At 42.6% G+C, this 18,765-nt stretch overlaps 1 protein-coding gene across 1 annotated transcript in view; it reads left to right on the top strand.

The window, feature by feature from the left end:
* LOC118514432 (acid sphingomyelinase-like phosphodiesterase 3a) overlaps positions 1-18,765 on the top strand; it is a 79,723-nt gene that overhangs the window by 32,117 nt on the left and 28,841 nt on the right. The window contains 1 exon segment of the mRNA XM_036061334.1: positions 17,195-17,263. Coding sequence (XP_035917227.1) covers positions 17,195-17,263 — 69 coding nt within the window.

The raw sequence follows: 18,765 nt of genomic DNA on the forward strand, positions 1-18,765 counted from the left end.
GCAGACAAACGCGTCCGGGAGGAGTTTTCCTTTCCCATTTTTCCGATCTGCCGGCTGCATCGTGTCGGTGTTGTGGAACTGCACAGGATGCAGATTCCTTCTCTCTTTTTGTTCAATTTTTCTTCCTTCCACCTCCACCCTGATCCTTCGTGAGAGGGAGAAAGGGGGAGGAGGGGTAGCGTTCGGGAAAAAATAATTTGCCAACCTAATCGTTTCGTTCCGCTCGTTCGTGACGGTTTTCTGATGCAAACAGTGCGTCCCCGGCAACACAACGGAACAGGATGTCCCGGGGCTCGTGCTTGCTCGATTTTCATTTTCTGTCATTTTCCAAGCATCCAACTGCTCCCACTCCCAGCACTATGTAGGAAACGATTTCGTGCGAGGATTTTCCGCCACTGCGCCAGCCAGCGACCGTGACATTATTTCTGTTTCTCGCTCAACTTCCTCGGCTGCTTCCGCTTCCGGCAAGCACCGGGTTTCTCCCGCGTAATCAATAGGCCGCTGAGTTTTACCGATTGTCAATACGGTTGCACGTCCCGAGCACGGCTTTCCATTTACTTCTCGTTCGTTGGAGTTTTTTTTTTGTCGAAGGCCAGAACGTAGTATTTATCGCAACGATGTGATGACGAGGAAACGTTTCGCTTTCGCCATTATCACCGGGTCGAGATTGTTTCTTTCTTTGGTGGGTGCTGGTAGGCACACACACTCACAGATTTTGATTGGCCATCTTGTCTCCACTCCGCGCGCCAAGTTGATGGTAATTTTCGTGATCGTGATGATTATGTTCGTACGTGCAGATCGTGGGAAATGATTACCATTCCCATTGGCCAGCGGGACAAACATTGTCGCGTACGGCGCTGATGTGATTTTATCAATTTGGGATGCGATGGTGCTCGAGATGCTTGACTTTCAGTGGGTCCGGTGGGTTTGTTTTATTGAAAATCAGTACGCACTATGGCTGTTCGTGTGTTAGAGATTGTGATCGGGAAGTGACGAGACATGTTTCAATTATTTTACCATTCGATGGGATCATGCTGTGGCAAGAGTGTAGTTGATTGTACTGGGGAAAAATATATGATACAGCATGACAATTTGAATAGGTATTAGATAAAGGTGAAAGGATCGATAAAAAACCATTAAAATATGTTTAATGAGAGTAACTAATTCGACAGGGTATAAAAGCGGAATTAGCGTCTCAGATGCGATATCAACAATGGAATCGGATGGAAATGGACATATGGATCGGCAAATAGATATAAAGGACACAAGGATACCAACAATGGCAGGTTACGAACTCTTCTAGATCAAGTTGTAGAGCAAAAGCAGGTATAGATTTATAGTCAAAGCTTGCAGATTTCTTCCAAACATATTTATCAGATATGAGATGACCTCTTTATTCTTCATAAAGGTGAAACAAACTAATGGCTTCTAAATATAACGTTAGTAATACAATTATTTAACGTTTTAGTTATTGGAAAATAGATTCATTTTCCCTTCCATTCCACAATTAATTTCTTAATGAAAAAAATAAAACAAAACTGTTTTCTACATCCAAGAACGCCGGTGGATATTTCTTTCTAAATTAAAGCTATATATGCTTTTTCCACGATCAATTAAGTCGACTTTGACGAATCCCGTCATTACGGTAGCTTCAGCGAACAGCACAGAATAATATTTTACACCGCAAAAAACGCAATATTCTTTCACCAAACAAGACACACACTCAAAATAATCAACATCTAATCAATATAACTTCTCAACAGAAAAAAAAGGAATAGGAAAAACAACCGGTGCACCAAATATAGGTCAACGTACGGTACGCGTGTATACAGACAGCACCGAACACACTTCACTTCTGATTGACGCTTGGGAAATCACACAGACGGATCTTGCTTCGTTTCTTTTGATTTTTGATCAATTCGTCAACCAGCGCCAGAGCCTGTCAGTCTGATGTTTGACAGATCGTCAAACATGTGTGTGTGTGTGTGTGTGTGTGCTTGTGTGGTTTGGAAGTGCTTTCACATGTAGGGCACCCCCCGTGGAAAACCCTGCTGATGTCCTATCACTGCCAACAATTGATCATGCTGCTTTATTGGGATTGGGTGAACGAATGAATTATGAACGAATTTGTTATTTTAAATTTCTGTTTCTAATCGTAAACAAATTGAAGTAGAGTTTAGTTTCTTGTTGCTGAAATGATTTCCTGGTATCACAGAAAATCAAATCAAATTTTTAATATGTTTTCCCCCAACATCACATCATTAATAATTCATAAACAGAATGAAATTTGCTCTTGATTTTAGCAACATTGTTGCAAGCAAAACTTATTTAGCATTCAGAACAGTGTCTGGGGAAAGCTCTAACATTTTCCAACAATTCCATATTTTAACTTTGCTCTAATTTATATCGATTGGCAAGATCTATCCATGATTCATGATAAACTTCATTCCCACGGTTTTATCACTGCGATGAGCCCGTATTCTGCTGAATTTTTAAATGAAAAACAAAACAAAAATGCTCAAAACTTATACATGCCGTACAGCGACACGAAATGTACATTTTGTCATGCCCCCTTAGAGTGACTTGCCGATGCCGTGCGAACAATGTTAGAGTAGTTGTTATGTATGTGATGAAGGCGGAGAAGAAACATGGAGGCTTAACAGCAAAAAACAAACCGAAAGCCCCCAATAGCAAAACATTACCATTTTCAACGTTCGCGTAACGTTTTCGAAAAATTCGATCCATTTGCAATCTACCTTAACGATATTTTGGACGAAACTCAGCGCGCCAGTGGTCCAGGTTCAGTGGCTGTATGTGTGGGAAAAAAGGGGTGAAACGAAACTTTTTTATTTTCCTCATTGCATTTACCGTGCAGCAAGCTGCTCTGCAAAAGAATCCATTTGCCTGATGGTTCTTTTATTTTTATGATGTTCCGCCGTGTGCTCGAGAACGTTTTCGTGCTGCGAATTGTTGCGAAATGTTTCCTCCCCATAAACCTGTTAGCGATTTTGTTGGGGTTTTTTATGAGGAAGAGTGAGAGAGAGCGTTTTTCCCCCACTCACGTGCCGGACCCGTTAGCAGGTGCAAAACTGTTGTGCAACGTGCCAGGACACATTTAATGAATCGCGAACGCGACATCTATCTGCCACCTTTCAGAACGATGCACGTTTATCGTATCGCAGCAGCAGCAGCAGCAGCCACAACAGCTGGAAACAGGCGTTACGAGAAGACGGATAATAACAAAGGAATTTCCATCTGGTTCCAGAAACGTATTGCAAATGGATGAGATCGATGATAAACGCCGGATTGCACGTTTGCGACTGATGCGATTCCGAGACCGGAGAAACGACAAACGACAGCCATCAATTGGATGCACTTTTTGGCGAGGAATGCCAGAACTGCCTTCGGGCGGTTCGGGCGGGAAAAAACTGGATAATTTGAAGAACGAAGTAGAAAAATCACGGCGAAATAAATACAACCTCAAATGTGAAATAAATCAAATTTCTGCTCCCCACTGGCCCGAGAAAAACCGAATTATAAATCGATTTTTAATTCAGCGAATATTTTTCTCTATCCTCCTCAAAGAGGCGAGACGAGTCTCTTTCTTTTGTGCGTTTGATCATCGGTGGAAAGTGCTTTTCACAATGGGTGGTAGTTGTGGGAACTTTCGGTGAGAGGGGGGGCAGAGTGTGTTCCTGGGACGGAATGCACATATTTATTAATTTCCCGTATCGTTTATTCGCGTCGCGCTAGTGGACGTGAGTGAAAATGACGAGAAAATACAAATTTACGATCGAAAAACAATAGCCCGAAGGGGTGCGATGACGTTGATTGATGGTATGGATTGATTGCGGTGTGGTTTTAGGGTGAAAATTTGGTATGAAAAATGAGATGAGAGAGTTACGGTTTCGATAGCGTAAAAGGGAAGAACAGTTTAGTGCACTTGATGAAGAAATTTAAGGTTAAAATATGCACCTTAAAGCAGGATGATGAGAGTGATAGCGAGATTAATAATATTCATTAGGTAAGGTGATGTTAATGGGCATGTTTAATTTATTCAAGCGTTTCAATGGTCTGTGTTTGCACCGTTTACAGAAGAGAAGAATATCATAAGTGAATTTTATAAATTTTTTGATCAAAATACTCTGGATTGATAAAACTTTATTAAGGCTAGATATAAAATATGACTAAAAATGGTTCAGTTTTGATGCGTTAATATTAAATAAGTTAGTTTTAGCAACAAAAATTCATCAAAATGATAAAAATGATTTATTTTATTTCAAAACTATGCTATTCAATATACTTGAAACTTCAACCTGAAGGTATGCAATTTACCTGAATAAAACTGATTCTTCTTGAACCCCTGCATAAGCTCTCTGGCAAAGTATAAATATAAAAAAAAAGTCGTTGAAAAATGCACGTTTTTATCGACTTAAACAGAAACAAAACTTTGACAAAATCGATGTCTAATTAATAGTCTTTTGTTGAGTACGCCAGCCGGTATGCAATTTCTTATATAATTTCATCAATAACAGTGAAGATTTTGTAGCCGCCGCAATCACTGACAATTATTAATAAAATTATTATAGAATAAAATCTTAATTTGCGATGCTAGTACTAGGTCCCACAATGTTAATGAAAAGTTTAGTGAAGGCCACAATCCACACTAGCTACCGTATCCTAGACCCTTAGTCTTAGTCTGGCACTATTACGCCGCCCCTAAGACTTACTTTGCATCGTACATATTATAATATTCACCACATTTCATAGCGCCAAAAACTACGATCCAGCCAGTAAATTCTTTCCATAAACCTCTCTCTCTCTCTCTCTATCTCTAACAATCACACACACACACACACTCGGTTGATTGTTTTCCACGTAAAAATAAAATCAAAAACAACTCATCACTAGGCAAATGGTATGAGCCCTAAACTGTTTCGGCTCATCAATAACGTCGGCCATCAACGGACAGGCCAACCAAACCACACAAACACAAAACAACAACAACCGAGCACAATCACACAATCGACAAACCGATGCCAATACCGATGGTGGGTATGTACTTCCGATGCAATGAGCCCCAACACCACCGTTCCGACCTATTCGACCCATTTATGGTAATGTGGCATTGCGAAAACGATACATACCTCCCCGGACACTGCTTTCCCCGAACGCTACTCACGGGTACAAATAAACGTGTGGTTCTACCCCGCATTGATCATGGAGCAAAAACAAGCCACGAAAAGACAGGAGACAGGCAAAACAAAAAATTCCCACCACCACCATCAAACAGTCCCGAGTCCTTGAAAGCATTCCCCGTTTGAGTGTGGTGTGCGGGGTACGGCAACCCGGTGACAGGCGGAAACTGATTTAAATAACAATCTGCTCCATCGAACGACCTCTGCAATTTGCCGGAAAATGAGACCGGCCTGAGCGGAGGGTGAGTCCTGTGAAGTCTGAGACCCGAGCGGAAGCAGAAGAACCCGGGTAACTTCAGAGAGGGCCTTCAGATTTTGAGGTTTTTCGGTGTGAGGCACAATTGTCCGGAGCCACACTGGGGAGGTTGAAACAAAACCTGAAATCAGCGAAACGATGATTTTCCGGTCTCGTTTACGTTTGTTGTTTTCTTTTGGCTGTAGCTGCTGTTGGTGGTGGTATCAAATCGAATGGAATTGTTTCCCGGGGAGTTCAGATGTCGAACGCCGACGCCGCCTATCAAGGCCTATTGCTCCGGTTGGTACAGAAAAGCTGAGAATTTTCTTTTGTCAGATCCAACGGCAAGACATTGGACGAGATTTTCCATCCGGTCGATCAATAGGCTGTATGCCGTACCTGCTTTTGTTTGGCGCTCGGTTCTGCCAATGGATGCAATCGAAGAATTTTCGAAGGCACCGGTCCTAGATAGGCAGGTTGGTTGGTATATGCTCTGTACCTGCCCGAGGAACAATCGCAAGATCATCAAATTCTCATTTACCTTCTCCAGCTGTTTCGGCAAGAGCCCGGCTGTGGCTGCCTGAGGACAAGATAAAGCCTTAAGTACTGTCCCAATAATAAACATCCTCGATAAACTCCTCGGCTCGGCTTAAGGCCGTAATCTTTGTTTAATCGAATTGTCTGTTTGGTTTGGGGTTGTTTGCCTGTGTGTGTGTGTGTGTGTGTTTGTGTGAGAATTCTTTCTGGCCACACGTTTTCTACCAACTTCAACTTCCACGCACTGACAGCGCTCTGTACTGTCCTGGTCTAACGATACCTCTCACACAGAAGCATCTAAGTGTCACTTGATACTGGAAACGGGCCTAATAAACGATCCTTCTCCGGTTGCCTTCTCCATTCCCGAGAAGGAGTGTGTATACAGCGGCGGTTGAGAGTAGCTTCTCCAAGCTATCCTTCCCCAGCTTGCGCTCTTAATAAGCAGAGACGACAATCTTATTCATCATCCGGGATCCGAATCTGTCGCATTTCCAAGCACTTCCTCAAGAAAACCTTACCCAGTCCTCCTTAGTCATCATCGGTCCACATCGGTTCGGTCGTCGTCGTTAGCTGGCCTTCATCCCGTGAGAGTGAGAGGATTGATGTGCGCTTCTTAATTTATTCAAATTTGATTCTCTAATGTCGTTATTATTCAAATGCTGGTTATTTATAGGCCCAACTGGCATGCCATACCGTCTCGCGGCAGAGCCAGAACCAAGATCGATCCGGTCGTGAAAGTACTACGTGGGAAGCTTACGGTGGGAAAAAGCATGCAGGCGCATAGCCACACACAATTTATGAGACAAGATTATTAATTGCGTAATTTGTTGGCTTCGATTGGGCGTTGCAGGATTTCTTTGGATCAGTTTCTTTTCTCTGTCGCTGCGCCGCTGTTCCACGCCATCTATTGAATGCTAAAAACTGGAGAAACTAAAAATACCAAGAAAATTGGGAAACGCACGCCGGAACGTCAAGATGCGATGCTGGCATCCCTGTGTCATCGTCGTTGATCTAAATCGTGACGGAATTTTCATAACTCGCCATGGTGTCGCCTGCCTGAGGGACTGGGCGCGCACAATTCACCCGAATGCCAGCCATCCATCGTCTTGAACGGCGGGCTCGATAATTGGGGCGAGTGCTCGAATGTGACTAGCTGTGCGCGGGTGGCTGACTGCGAGCAGACGATAATGATGACATTGTGTTGACGATGAGTGCGATAATGATGTCGCTTTCAGGCCGCATCTCCGGAAGGCAGCCACTCGGTTCCTTCATTTTCCGCTTTTTTTTTCGCCTATTTTTCCGTTATTTGTGGATCTCTCCATTTTTCGCTTTCAATTCGTGGAGAAGTTGAATAATTATGGCATGTTTCGCGGCACAAGGGCAATCAAAAAAGTTGTTAGCGAAAGGAGCCGCTGGTCAGTGAAGTGTACCGATGCTTAGCAATGCCGACGCACGTGACAGGCGATCGGCTCTTTGCTAACGAGCGAACGCAGCCACGGAGCGGAAGAAAAGCAACGGTTGTGTAATGTTTGCGCTTGGACACAGTGTGGTGATGCTTTGTTCACTTTTGCTCACATTGTACCGGTGTGCTTTTGTGGCTTCGTTCTGGATTCTAAGAATTTATGTTTTAGGATCATTCAAAATCCAGTTTCAGGGGAAAGCATCTGTGAGCTTAACCTATTAATCCTAGACCGGTCGGAAAAAATGGTTGAACTTTTAAGGGACGTTGTTGATGAAATATCATGAGTATCTTATTTTATGAGTAAACGTTAATGATAAATAAAAAAATTAACTTATACCAGTAACACTTCTATTTAGACTATTTAATTGACAATCTAATGGTTTATTTTAAATCGTGTTCCACTGGTTGCCTATCGTTAGGCGCAAATACTTTTCTTACCAATTTTTATATTTTTAATTTCATTTAATGTAGTAAAATAAATTGTGTTTTATTATTTAGTTTTGATTCTTATAACTTTCTCATTGTTTTTTATTTATTCTTCATTCACGATAAAACAGATACGAAAACCTCCTCTTTTCCTTCTAAGCATTTCTTACCACCTGCTTTGTTCTATTTGTTCACACTCTACGAAGGACGCTTTAAGGATGTACGCCTAAACTCATACAAAATTCATAACATTCCAACAAAACCGGCCGCCTCACAGTTCGCTCTTCATCCACCAGCACTCAGCCAGACCATAACGAAGAAAAACCTCTAACCACATCACGTCTAAATAAAAAGCATTCATCAGCACAGGACAATGACAATAGGGTACAGGAAGCAACACACGAAAGAAACTCCGGAAGGAAGAGCGAGAAAGAAAGAGGAAGAGAAAAGGAAAAAGCAAGCAAAAAGCTTCGGAACCACAACTCAGGCAAAATGTTCATCTGTCGCTGTCGTATCAATTAAATTGAGCATGAAAGCCAACCGTCCTACACACGTTGACGTTGCAGAAATGGTTTTCCTCTCTCTCTATAGGTCCTTTACGACACACAGTAAGGCCAGGCTGTTTTGAATGGTAGGAAAATGTGTGCCATTTCCTTCTCATTACGGCAAGGCCTCCTCCATGACACTCTCTCCCCTTCCCTACCACCTCATTCCCTGCCCGGTGGGTAAGGAATCCTGTTAACATACACGCAACCGTTTCCTGGCCCTCGTCGCCTGTCGTTGCGCCTTCCGGAAACAAAAATTCCTCGGTGCAAATGAACGGAACACAAAATATGTGCAAATGGAAAATGGACACACACACACACGAGAAAGCAACGCTCCGAATCACACACACACACGTGCCTAGAATGTTGGGTGGTGGCAAAAACGTATTTCTAACGTAAAAATCTCTGCAGTCACTTTTCACGTTTCACGTGCAAGACCTTCCGAGCTGACTCATGCTGAATCTCGGTCCTAACCGTTTCACCTTCTCGGAACCCCAGCCCAGCCATGTGTGACTGTTCGTGTATGTGTGTGTGTGTTTGTGTGTGTGAGAGTGAGGTAGGCTTTAAATTTCCCTTTTTTGTGCTGCTCAGTTCCATGACTCGGTCGGCGCTGGCGCTGGTCAAAAGGATATAAGGAGTATAACCCTTGTTCCGTTTGGTACTGCTGCTTCGACTGCTGCTGCTGTCAGCATTTGCAGCATAGCCTTTCGGTAATAGGTGAATCTCGTAATGAAGGTGGAGTAAATGGAAGAGTAATAGGGCGAGCGAGCAAGATGAGCCGTAAAACTATGCATCTAAAGGGCATACGGCAAGACGGCACAGAAGGTAAAAAACACACACACACGACTCAGGAATCGAAACCAATGCATGATGCAGTAGAGCATCCATCGTGAGTGATCCTGCAGTATGTAACACGCTGCCTGAAAGTACATGGATGTGTGTATGGGTGTGCGGTAAGACAGTCTGACCAGTTTTCTAGGTCTTCCAATGAAACCTCGATTTCCACTCAATTTACTGGCCACTCCTTCAGATCCTTCGAGTAACAGACACGCTGAGGTTTTTGGATTTGCAGGTCTTTAATTTGGAACTTTCCACTGGTTCCCCTGGTGTACGCCATCTTGCTCGAGGAGCAGGTTTTTGTGTTGCTCCTAGCCACAACCCGCTTAGAGCACAGGGAATGGCTAAAATTTGTTGAGAACACATCCTAACCTCACATTCAGGCATGCAACGATGGACAGTAAACCGGTTTGACCTACACGTTTAACCGACATTTGTCCGAGAAGTCTGTAAGGGTGTTAGTGGCTGTGTATGTGTGTGTGTGTGTTGAAGGCCGGGCGGCATCTGTCGGTCCTCGGGAAGTAAGGAAGGAAGGCAATTTTGTGGCATTAATTCGAGGTCAAACGAGAAAACGATTGGTGCAGTGATTTATTCCTTCATTGTGGCCCATTTACAATGAACCGGATCGAGAAGAGGATGGGGGAAGGGGGGATTCCTGAACACGCTACTTGGGTCTGGGTCATTCTGATGTCCTATGGAAACTGGGGGCTTCGCTGGGAATAATTGCACACAGCAATTGTGGACCGTTTGCTGTGTTCCGAAAAACACTCGCCCCCGAAGGAAAGAATGTGGCACATTCGTTAAATTACTCCCCCTAGTGCTAGATTATATTCGGTTGGACAAAGTTTATTGGACAAATTAGCTTAGGACTCATAATTTACTGCACCAGTTACAACGGACCCTGCAAACAGACACCCTCCCAAACGAGCGCCTGCACAAAGGGGTTTAATTTTTGGGCAACTCTAAAGTGGTTTCATCGAAAATGTATGACTGTCGTTTCGGGTCGCCGGACGATGCTACTGCTACTTCCAGGAATTTGGGGATGGGCATCGGGTTTTTTACGGACGAAACGGGTTTCTTTGTAGGTTCACACACACGAGCACATTCAAATGTTTGGGGGATTATTTTGTAAAACCAAACGCTTCGGTCAGAATCAGCAAATGCCCATTTAGAGCATGAGCAGTGTCTCCCGGCCTGTGGGTGAGTGGTTGCCCGGGTGACTAGAAACACTGGAACTGGAGGGTGCAGTTGGGAACATCGTTTCATAACTAAGCGGATCAGATTATCCGAACTGGAATTAACACATCACTACGACGACACCGAACAGATGTTAAGCTGGAATGGGGGAGAATAGTGAGAGGGAGGGAAAAAGGGTGAGGGGATTTTCCTTCCACATTTCCCTTTTTTTCCCCTCTGGCAACCATTCTAAGAGCCTTGGATTCATAAATTCTCGTTCAAACTTTCGAACACTTTGCACTGAATTTATACACACCTAACACATGCACAGCATTGCATACATTCAGGAGCAGAAGGAGTGTTAAGCAAGCTGGAACCGAAAAAAAACACTCCCCTCTTTTTTGTCCTGTGTTTTTTGTGTCCCCTGTGTCTCCCCTCTTTTTTCTATTCATAAGGAGCGGTCGACACACACACACACACACACGCTTGCATGTGAGATCCTTAGCACCATGGTGTAAATCCTTTTCGACATAACAAAGTTGCTACCATAAGCTCGTTACCGGTGGCAGCCCGCTGAAAACCTGGCTGATGAAAATTTCCATTTTTAAGGTACAACATGCTTTTTTATTTATCAACCATCATTCTTCGACCTGTGCTCGGTGTCGTCGACGGTACCGGTGGTTTGCGTCGCAAGGAGCACTTTTTTTACGAGATGACCTCTTACCCTATGCATCTCGCCAGGTGTGGCTCACCAGTATCGTCTGATTCCTGACGCTGTTTGATGCGATACACGGTGCCCGGGATGATGGAGGCTTCCATGCTACCGAGTGCAGAGGAGGTGGGAGAAGGTATTATCTGCACACCAGAACCAAAAATGCCAATCTTGGCGCCTGACAGGCTAGGTACGATAGTGTTGCTGTTGTACGTGGCCGCTTTATGGAGGAGAATGATCCGTTCCATGGGAAGACCTTGATAAACACACACACTCACTTACACACACACTCATGTGACGGTGTCTTTGGTTTGCTTGCATTCAACCTTATAGCAGCAGTAGCTGATGGGTTGGAAATGGTCCTGAAATGAAGACGATTTTGATGTTGCTTGCTGCGGCTGATGATGATGATGATGATGTTCATGGCTACGAGCCGGCACTGAGCTTTGCTTGAGGTCGTGTTCTTATGGCGTAGCATGCAGTTTATGGCTCATGAAGTGGAAAAGGTGCCTTTACGAAATGAAAAGAGCTGCAAAAATGCTAGAGAAATGGAACGCACACGATAGCTGATCCGGTTTTATTTCAAATAAATGACATTTTTGTTAGGAAAATGGACTTGCTTTAATAACTATTGAAGAAACTATGCTTTCAAATGCTGCTTTAAAGCCATCCTGGAGTCTCTCACTAATGTGTTTATCAAAACTTTACGTATGAATGTATTTTGAGAATAAAAATGAATAATTATTGTTACGAAAAATGTCACATTTCAAAGACAAAGCTTGCATATTACATAAATTTGAACTTTAAAACTATTTATTACTTACTAGATGAACTTTTGTTTAATTTATGTTTAAACAAATTTACCAAAAAGTTGGTAAATAAAATAGTAATAAAATAAACAGCATAAAATCGCATGCTGTAGAAGGAATTGCATACATTTAGGCGTTTAAATTGTATTTATGAGCGATTCTATCTTTTATATGTTTTTAAGTATGTATTATTTTTTATTTATTTTCTATAAAGATTTTTACAAACATTTGAAAATAAAGTTATTCATTTCAAAGTTTCAACTAAAATCAAAACATTTTCCTTTTAAAAAATGCTAATGCATACTGATCGTGTAATTCTGCTAAGCAGTCAACTATTAAACCAGCAAAAAGAGACATTACCTTCTCCCCTTTTCTCTACAAATAAAGTCAATCCTTAGCGGTAAAACCAACTAACCGTCAATTAAAAAAGCTCAGCAAGCAGCTCTTTATTCCAGCGTCTACAGAAACCGAAGGAAAAAAACAGCAGGGCATCGTAAAAATGGCGCATTATCTATCTACGTTCGCCCGCTCGCTAATGTCGATTCTGGTACGAGCAATTCCTTAACACGTCGACAACATTCCCGAACGCCGCTCGGTTCGCTCGCTCCTCGCGTCTGTGTGACCGGGGAAATAAACAGGATAATTAAAGTACCTCCGGAAAAGGGGATTAGTTTTACGGCCACATCCTTCGGTACCAAGAGCGTCGGTAATGGTGATGTTTCTATATCTTTAAGCTTTCGCTTCACGGCACGGATGATTACAGCCCGGTACACGGTCATGCGAAAGTTCAGTTTTGAGTGCTGTCATTTCATTCGAATCGTTCCACACGGTGCTGCAATGGACGCTTGTCATATTCGGTCGCCGGGGAAGGACGCTGCGATCATCCAGCCGAAACGCGGGAGACGCAGAACTCGTGTGAGGCTTTTTTAATCAACTTTTCAACCAGCGTTAATGTGAAACCTGTAGCGCAAATGAAAAGGTGTTGTGCTGGACCGTTACGGAAGACGAGCGCGCTTTCGGTACAAATTGTGGATTAAGGAAGTTCTTTTCCCGCCCGTGAAGCGTCTATAAACGTGATTGTAAAACTTTGGGTCATATTAGTGAAACTTCAGTTGAACCCGCCGGGGAAAGCTGTTTAGACTGTTAATAAACAGTTGACACTTTTCCTGGAAGGTTCCGTATCCGAGTATCAGTTTACTTGTTTCCTTGCACGCTTAACAACTTCAGCTAACAGCATTACTTGCTCGGTCCTCGGTAAGATATATCATTGTGGTTTGGTTCGCCATCGCTTGACAACGCTCCTAGGCGGTTTCACATCGACAGCCACACGCGGTGGGAAAATTGAATAACATTGTTTAACATGGTTACATTTTCTTGCGTTAGATGTGGTCGTGTTTATTCATCTAAGGCCTCATCAAGGAATGTTGTCTGTGGAAGCATTCTTCCAGCAATGAAATACCGATGAACAGAAATAAATGAAATTCTTCAACTGATCCACCAATGCTCTTTATCGTCGGTTTATTTTCGGCGAACGAAATTTTATCACACCTTTGCTTTAATAAATTCTCCTGCGTCACGTGCCTCGCTCTCTAGCAATAATGCACTTCGCGAACGCGATATTCATTACTCGAAGCGGCAAGATAAATGTGCTTTAATGTTCGCCCGGAGAAACAGATGGTGTTCACATTATTTTGCATCCAAAACCGGGCCTGTCTGCCTGATGTCGCCTTCTATCTGTCGGTCCGACAAAGAAGAAGAGCCCATGTGTTTGTGAATGAAATGTGGGATAGCTACAACGAAAAAGAAGTAGTCTACCGTCTGCTGTCCGTGAGTTACGAATGTACGAAACGCTATGTTGCGTTACCTACCCCATGGCACATAGGTAGAATAATGTGTGGCTATCATGCGATACTGTTTGATTTTAATGAACAGCTCGCTTTTGGAGGGATCGTTTTGCGAAAATAGCGCACACGTCTCAAGTGAGGCGCAGTTTATTGTGGAGCGCGTATTTTAAGTAACGAGCTGTGTGTGACTAAATTAAGCTGAGAGAAAGAGAGAAATAGAGAGCGAAAGAGAAAGAGCGAGAAAGAGAGTGTATTGTAATGACCCTTATGGGAATGCATGTGTCAATGTTTGAAAGTAAAATGCATACATAAAGATTGTCCCAACAAATCAAGAAAGAATGGATGGACAAGGATGGACATTAACTCCATGGTTTACTTTTAGTCTGTGGCTTTAGTTATATGCGCCTCAAAGTATGCATTTCGCCAAACTCGTCAGGGTTTTGTATAGGAATAGAGCTAGCGTATAAGCATCAAAATAAGATTTATGTTTTGAACGTGAATCGAAAGAATTCTTTATTATTTTCCAGATTAGATTTGAAAAATATATTTTTCAAACTTGGAAAAATAAATTGTAATAGAATAATAAATACTTAAAATTGGTGAATGGGAATAGAAATTGCATACATTGAGGCGTATAGCTTGAGTTTATTCGTTGAATTAGGCTTTTCAGCACTTTAATATTATATTTGGTTAGCAACACATATTTTAAATACAATTTCCTGGTACATTTAATACTTTATTGTGAAGAAAAATAGCAAAAATAGTCCTTTGATTGCATAAATTTACGGGCACCGTATAAATTTTACAAAACTCAAATCGATTGGATTCTATCTTACTTAAACATTCTCTGTAAAGCACGGTACGATGATTGCAATTACTTAACACTTCTATGCAACCATGAAGCCTTAAGATTTACTAAAGGGAAACAAAATCCCCGGGAGAAAGTTATCACACCGTTAAAAATGCGTGTAGCTTAATTTGCACGCATCGATTTTCCTGTCACTCACACGTTTCCTTCGCAGCTCACGCAACCAGAGCAAAGAAAAAAAATAAAAAGCACCGAACGAAGACACCAAAAGCGCTTATCGATTGTTACGCTAACCCGCAAAGAAAACCCCATAGCTTTTTTCCGCGTACGGTATCAAAACTTCAACCACCAAAAAGCCACCACAGTTTACCGTTCATTTGATTTAACACTTTAATCCATCTAACCTTTTACCCACACGCAGTTCCTATCCACGTACAGCTCTTCCACGAAAACTGCTTCCTGATCTACTGATACCACAGCACACTCCTGTGTCAGAGTGTTTGTTTGGCCTAAAAATCCACCTGGCGTATGGAGTCATATAAGTAAAAGCGAATCATTCGATAAAGATCGAACCTGTCTTTTACGGTAGCTGGTCGCTCCGAAGAGGAAAAACAAACCAGCGCGAAAAAGAAAAACTGTGCTCAACCTGATGATTTGATGCGGGTGGAATTACAACACGATCGAAAAAAAAAACTTCGGGGACGACAGAGCACAATCCGCCGCTCGGGTATCAACCACCCGCGATTGTTGTTTTGTGCTCCCTTGTGCTTTGGTTTTGTTGTGTGAGTGGGTTCCTGTTTTTATGCTGACGTGTTGCTGTTGCTGACGCGGAAGGAGAACAGAAAAAAAACAACTCCCCATCCCAAGGTGGAGCAAGTTCAAACACCCACCCACCGGTGCCCCAACTAGGAACATACACTTTAATGCGCTCAGCGAATGGTGGTTCGGTGGTTCCGGGTTGTTTGAAGCGGAGAAAAATCGATGAACAAATTGGTTAGCGTAGTCTTTATTTACATTTCACCTTCCGTCAAACTTCCGTGCGCCCGGGCAGCTCGGGTGTTCGATCAATCTCCAAGCGCGTGCGGGTCGTATCGGAATGGAGGCGAGACTCCAGTAGCGACATGATTTGTGAAGGTTGCGCCACTCACCGATATCAAGGTGGGTAACCGTGGGCGAGTCGCTATGGCGACCGAACACAGGATGATGGTACCCGGTCTTAAGCACCACCGGCGAACGATAAAATCCTTTACACGAGGATCCCTTTTCGCTGTCTTTTCTGTCTGCAAAAAAAGGCCCGCCGAATCGGTAGCGCTGTGCATCAATAATGTACCCAGATCAGGTGTGACCGAGAAAAACCCTGGGACGGATGGGTTTGCGTAGGGTCTCCGCCGTTGTTGGTCTGCTGTTGATGTATGCCTTTTTTCTCTTTAAAGCAACACGGAACCAGATGAAATGCGACGAACAACGCTGGAAGCTCGAAACGGAAGTGGTGTGTGAAGCGTGTTTGCTTTCGTTGCGCTGGTACGTGAGATCTTCATCTCGGGGTGGGTTTTTCTTTGCTCTTCCCTTCGTTATGCACCATGGCAGTCGTGTATCAGCATAACACGCGATACTCGATACCTGTTTCGGGGTGAACTCTTTGTTCGCTCCGAGTGGTGTTCGAGGTCATACATGACTGGCGCGGAGAAGCTGTTCCATTCGCACCCGTCTCCCATCGTCAGGATCTCGATCATCGTCTTCGGGCATGGCATAAAATATATTTCTCCGTTTATCCTTTTTCGACCTTTCACTTAAGAAACCTCCTTAAGGGGCCAGATGGATTCTTATGTTTCCTGTCGCCCAATAGAACCATAGTTCTCGGAGGATGTTTAAAGCAAAAAACATCACATTATTGGGTTGAATATAAAAACGGGATAGGGAAAACACACAGGAAGCATTATCAAATCGAATCGATCGAATCGAGCTCAATATCACTGTTATCAGTTGATATTGAGTTCCAATTAAACCGGAGTGGAAAAGTTTAATATAAGAGAGGGAAAAAAGCACCAAACAAAGATCGTTTGCACTGCTGTTTCCATTCGCTGTACCGCGGGATGCCATGGGATACCATGGGAACGAACACAAAGCGGGGAGAAGCGATACACGCACGCACCCAGATCGTTTATTTATTTATCTCCCACGTTTTTCCCTTATTTACCTGTTAGTAGCACATTCCCGAAGCGATTTATTTGTGCTGGGAAATGTTCGGCTCCCCTTTTTTTTTTGCTTCATTTTGCTTACCCATAACGCTGGGCCGGAATCGATTCATTGAGATTCAGGAATCCTGGGACCGATTTTGCAAGTGTATCGGTAAAACATAAATAACAACCAACTATACCGGAAACGGGGGATCCTATTTTGAAGGTAAATAAATAAGATTCTCGTTAACTTGGCAAGTTGGGATGGAGTCGCCGCCGGATGAACACACAAACACACACACTTTTCGTTTCAGCGAATTATATTTTACCAATCAGTTTTCCTTCTTCTGGGGGCATTTTTTGCTCTCCCTTTTCTCCTTGGCATATTTCACTGATTGAGTGTGTTTTTCTTCTATTTATGCTTTCAGGCTACTTCTGGCACATAACGGATTTACATCTCGATACGTACTACACTACCAAGGGTGATATCTTTCGCAGTAAGTATGCTCGCTTTCGAATGTTGTTCACCGTGGTCCATTTTTTGTCTGTGTCTGTTGGCCATTCGCCCATTTCTTTCTTCCTTCCTTCGCTCGTAGGCAAATTGTACGCACAACCAAAGAATAATGGATTCCAGGGAAGCGTGTTTTTTGTGGGGGGGCTTCGTTTTACATTTCTTTGCTGCGATAACAACACCCAATCTGCTGAAGAAGAAGTGGAGATCTGGGTTTGTCCCGATGTATAGTTACGATCAAGTGGACGGGAAAGCAACTCCACTGGTACGCACACTTGATAATCGAAGTGTTTGTAGGAATCCACGATTTCCATGATTTGGGTTGGTGAAGAATAACCGAATCTCTGCACTCGCATCGTACCACATGTGATTTTTGGGGACAACAATGGAAAATTGGAGAACCGTTTCCGGAGCGGTACAATAGGGAAGATACGCTGAGCCTTTCGGTATGAGGGCACTTACAGCTGCTGCTTTGGTGGATTTATCGTACGATGCTTTACGCTTTTGAATATGTTGGACAAAAGGAACGTTTAAGTTCGTACGGCACATTTGATCGATTTCCAGTCACAAGTGCGACACGGAAGGCATGTGATTGAATAGCGAGCACTCGGGAATGAATCTGATGGTATTTTGGTGTGCAATGGTCTGTTACAAGTGCTTCACTCACCCTCACACACTCATACTGACTTGATAATATCTTGTTAAGCGCGATACAGGATTTCGATTCATATGATGGAATATTTAAATCATCTAGAGGAAAGCTTCAAATAAATGTTGGAATAATATAGGAACGCTATGGAACTTACGGAACGTTCTCCAGCCTTGCTTCAAATGTTAACCAACTTTGTGAATAATTTCATTATATGATTACAAATTTCCATAACGTTCCAGCAAAATTCCTCTATCCATTCAACATATGCAAAAGATAGAAACATTTGTTTCAATTGATTCTTCCTTCAGAAACAGCTGGTTTCAATGTTACAAATCTAGATTGTAAAGTTGCCCTGAATGCAAAATTTTATTATAAGACTAAAAGTTTTCCACTACGGGATTCCAATATTTGTTTTCCCAGTGCACTTAATTGGGCTAAATTCATCTTTTTCCTCATTTCTTCTACTTTTTTTCCTGGCATTCAATTTTGAATGGTCTTTTATTAATTTGATATGAATGCTGGATTTTAATTAAGCTTTTACACAATTCAACATGATGTCAAAAGCAAACAAAAAGCTATTTAATACAAATGTTGGGAAAAAATAAATAAATGTCACCCTGACTCTATTGAGCTAAACAATTTATTTGGAAAATTCCATCTAATGTCCTTGATTGTCTACCGCACCAAATACTTCACACAACAAACCAAATCTACCCTTCAAACCCCTTCTATTGATTTTTTCACCCTAAAAATCCATTTATTGAATCATATTCAAAACGCGCCCCCACTTGTATGTGTGCGTGCGTGTGGTTTGAATTAATAATTGAATAGCTGAA

Source organism: Anopheles stephensi, chromosome 3 (genome assembly GCF_013141755.1).
Source record: "Anopheles stephensi strain Indian chromosome 3, UCI_ANSTEP_V1.0, whole genome shotgun sequence".
NCBI classification, from domain to species: domain Eukaryota; kingdom Metazoa; phylum Arthropoda; class Insecta; order Diptera; family Culicidae; genus Anopheles; species Anopheles stephensi.